The sequence below is a fragment of the Aplysia californica genome, unplaced genomic scaffold, assembly GCF_000002075.1.
Source record: "Aplysia californica isolate F4 #8 unplaced genomic scaffold, AplCal3.0 scaffold00365, whole genome shotgun sequence".
NCBI lineage: Eukaryota > Metazoa > Mollusca > Gastropoda > Aplysiida > Aplysiidae > Aplysia > Aplysia californica.
The window spans coordinates 800,574-804,627 of record NW_004797635.1 but is presented as its reverse complement, the minus strand read 5'-3'; the positions used below and the strand labels follow the sequence as shown (position 1 = coordinate 804,627).

At 43.2% G+C, this 4,054-nt stretch overlaps 1 protein-coding gene across 1 annotated transcript in view; it reads left to right on the top strand.

Annotated features, from left to right (window-relative positions):
* The window catches only part of LOC101850972 (ATP-dependent 6-phosphofructokinase), a 9,582-nt gene extending 5,542 nt beyond the window's left edge, over positions 1-4,040 (top strand). The window contains exons 7-9 of the mRNA XM_013085329.2: positions 383-544; positions 1,850-2,086; positions 3,542-4,040. Of these exons, the coding sequence (XP_012940783.2) occupies positions 383-544; positions 1,850-2,086; positions 3,542-3,709 (567 nt within the window). The 3' untranslated portion in view covers positions 3,710-4,040. The remainder of the gene's footprint in view (positions 1-382; positions 545-1,849; positions 2,087-3,541) is intronic.
* Positions 4,041-4,054: the final 14 nt, after the last annotated feature.

The window sequence follows — 4,054 nt, the reverse complement described above, 5'->3', positions numbered from 1 at the left end:
TGTGTGTGTGTGTGTGAGTTGAGAGTGAGGCTGAATGAAGAAGCTGGTGAAAAAGTCTTAGTGTATTTTATTTATTTATTTTTTCTGTGTGTGAGTCTGTGAGCGTAGACGGTGATTGAACAGAAGATCTGGTGAATAAATATAATGTCTGATGTGTATGTTCGTTCGTTTTTCTGCTCGTGTGTCTGTTTGTTTGCGTGGTGATGGAGATTGGAATGAGTAGCTGGTAAATAAGATTCGATGTGATAAATAAACAAACATACATACATACACACCCAATCTTATTCAACGAATCCTCTTTTCAGCCCCCCCCCCCTTCACATAAGCATGTCAACATAGATATAATTACTACTGTATGTTATTATTTTTCTCTCATTTGTAGATCAAGGAAGACGTGGCCGTGGGCAAGGAGGGTATCCTGGTGGTGGTGTCCGAGGGAGCCACAGACCGCCAGGGAAAACCCATCAAGGCGGAGGAGATCAGGGCTGTGCTCGCCAGAAAGCTCAACCTGGACACTAGGGTCACCGTGCTAGGTCACGTGCAGGTGGGTTTTACTGCCCTATCGACATAGCTTAGACCGGGGTCTTAAGGGCTGAGGAGATTTATTGGTCTGTGCGGCCAACAAGCTCAACTTTGACACAAGTGTTTGGTCACGTGCCGGTGGGTTTTGCGGCAGAATCGACATAGTTTAGACAAATTTCATAAGCGCAGAGTAGATTCATTTGCCTGTGCTGCCAACAAGCTCAACTTGAACATGAAAGTATTTGTTTTACAATTAGGCCGCGCGCAGATACGATTTAGTGTTGTCTTTTTTACACCCAAATCAATCTGAATTGGGCATAGGTGATCCATACTGTGGTTACCAACAAGCACAAACTTGACACTAGAATCAGTGTGCCGGGAAATGTGCTGGTGAAGGCATGTGTGTGGGGAAGATAGAGGGGTGGATGTATTACGCCTGCATCAATACAAATTTTGGTTTATGAGATCTGCAGTGTGCTTACTAACACGCTCTTAACTTGAACACGAGGTCATTGTTGTCGTGGTATATGTGTAGATACTGTCATATGTGTGCGTGTAGTGTGTGTCTGGGGTGGGTTTTTTATTTAGGGGGGGGGGTAAATGTTTTACGTCTTTATCTATACACATTTGGTTTAGAAGATCCGGGGTGTGCTTGCTAACCAACGTTCAACTTGAGCGTGATGTCTTTGTGGAAGGACATGTGCAAGGACGGCCATTTGTGTGTGTGTGTGTGTGTGTGTGTGTGTGTGTGTGTGTGTCTGTGTGTATGTGTGTGTGTGTATTTGTTTGTTTTGCTCTGTTTGTCTCTTTGATTATCATTAGTGTTTTTGGTTGGATCGATATTTTACGGAAGTGTCGACACAGTTTAGTTCACTGTCTCATGCCCCGTGCAGATGGGTTCAAACATGTCATGATTGTTGTACAGCCGTATCAACACAATGATTAGACTAGAGTGTTATAAAGGCAACATGATTAAAACATTTAAAGGCAACTTTTTGATTTGATAAAAGTTATCAAAACTAACAGAGCCACTCAAAAGAACAACAACAACGACAAGAGCAATAATAACAGCAACAACAACAACAACAACAACAACAACAACAACAACAACAACAACAACAACAGCAACAACAACAACAGATGGCAATAGCAATAAAAACAACAAGAACAATAACAACAACAACAAAAGTTTTGCTACAAATCTGAACCTGTGGGCAATCGCACTTTGTGGTTTAAAACTGAACCAAGAGGCGTGTAAGTGGGTGAGGGTTTGGGGGTTAACAATCAACCACATTTTCATCATTTTTTTCACGTCTTCTCCCCGCAGAGAGGAGGCATCCCGTCCGCCTCCGATCGCTATCTGGCCTCTCGGATGGGCGCTGAGTCTGTCCTAGCCCTGAGGGACCTGCCCGAAGACATGAGCGCATGCGCAATCGGCATGGTGGGCAACAACGTGTCGTGTCTGGACATCGGCTACTGTCTGGAGAACACGGAGAAGGTCTGGCAGTGCATGCTGGACAAGAACTACACAGAGGCTGTGCGGCTTAGAGGGAGGCTGTTTCAGGTAAATGCCACGGCTTCGAAAAGATAAGATGAGGTCAGATGAGATCAGAGACGATCAGATAGATTAATACGACAAAAAATCAGAGCAGATGATATTAGAATACATTTCACTGAACTTGCCATTGAAACTCCATTGAACAAAGATGAATTTTTGTTGTACTTTATCCAGCTTCGGCTTGGGTTTTACTTTCTCCTATTTCCTCTTGCAGGTCTCCACTATCAAAACCGTTGTTTTTTGCCCTTACAAACTTTATTCAGCTCCGGTAAACAGAGATCTTTTTAACGACGTCCCAGCAGACAGACGGGCGTACTCGGTTTAAAATAAATAAATAAATAGAATAAAATAAAATAAGATAAGAAATAAAAACAATAAAGGGTGGGGGGGGGGGGGTATGAGGGTTTTTATTTGGATAATGACAACTGGATTTCACCTTTTTAGAATAGAGGCCATCTTTGTTTTGTTCTGCTTCGATGTTTTGTTTTCTGGCAAAAGCAGAAGCTACAATTCATCTCAACCAAAAGGATCTAGACAGAAGAACTACAATTGTCCCGCAGTAAATTCTGCGCAGAAAGTGTCGCTTACTTCAGTGTCGCAGCCACACGGGGCGACATTTGACGTAACTGCTCTGTTCAACATGGACGATCGGAAAATCAGGGTGGCTTTTGTCATGGTAATCAGAAGAATCTTTTTAAAAAAAGAAAACGACAAAGATTTTGGTTTCATCTAATTGTTTTTTAAATATTTTTTTGTGTTTATATTCCTCACTTGTGTTTAGCCAAATGATGTTCCCGCTCTATCTTTCCAAAATCATCAAACGCTCTGTTTCGTGATAAGAAGACATGGTTGCACTAAGAGAATTGTCGTGTAGAAAAAAAGCGAGAAAAAGCTCAGCAGTTGTAAGAATGCGCCTGTAATAAATACATCTCGTGTGTCCGCGTCCCTTGAAATGTGTGCTTCACCAAAACGCTGGTGTGTCGCGGAGTAGGAAAAAGTGGGCGACACACGTCTGCTACGCCAGGACGGAAAATAACTCCGCCTGTCGCTCGTGTGACCGTTCCAATTATCTACAGTGTATCACCAGACTGTGCAGTAATTCCTGCTGCGTTTTTTACATCTGGTCAGTCAAGGTCCTTGCACGCCTTTCTTCTATTTACTTAGCAGATGTTTTGTTCAGCCTCAAATTGACGAGAGTGGGTGGTTGGCGGGAGTTCAGATGTGGTTTGCTCCTACTTTCCTATCAAACATCTACCGTCTTTATCTCTCTTCCTTCTTTTTTATGTTTGTTACTCTCTCGTAACATCTCTAATTTTCGACACTTATATGACGTTATTGTGTTGCAAGTGCCGTTAAACTCTTGCTAAAACAAAACTGACGGGCGATCTATTATAACAATATAAAAGGCCTTCAGTCGTGTTTTGTTCATCCTTCGCATTTCCCCGCTTCTTCGTCCTTCAGTCGTTCCTGAGCAGCTACGCCATCCTTCACTCACTCCGGCCGGCGGCTGTGCTGAGCATCCCAGGGATGAGCGGTGTGAGAAAGATCGGTGTCGTGAAGATAGGCAAGACCACGCTCGGACACTGCTGCGTCACCAAGTCCGTGGTGGGATACTGTCTCTCCAAGTAAGTCTTCCGTCTGTGTGTTTGTATGTCCGTCTGTCTGTCTGTCCATCTGTCTGTGGTGAGATAAAGTCTCTCCAAGTTTGCCTCTCCGTGATATTTTGCTAAGCTACACGTTTAGTACATGACAAAGAGTGAAATAATGGTAACAGCATAAGGGCCAGTAATACACTTATAATTTTTTAAAGGACGAAGAAACCGTGGTCATTTTCTCTCAATCTTTCCTTCCAGAGAGTACCTAGATCCTGGGTCGGGTTAAAATGTAGTCAGATCCTAGCAACAATGCTAAGCCATTGAAAGCTCTCTCTTTCTCTCTCTCTCTCTCTCTCTCTCTCTCTCTCTCTCTCTCTCT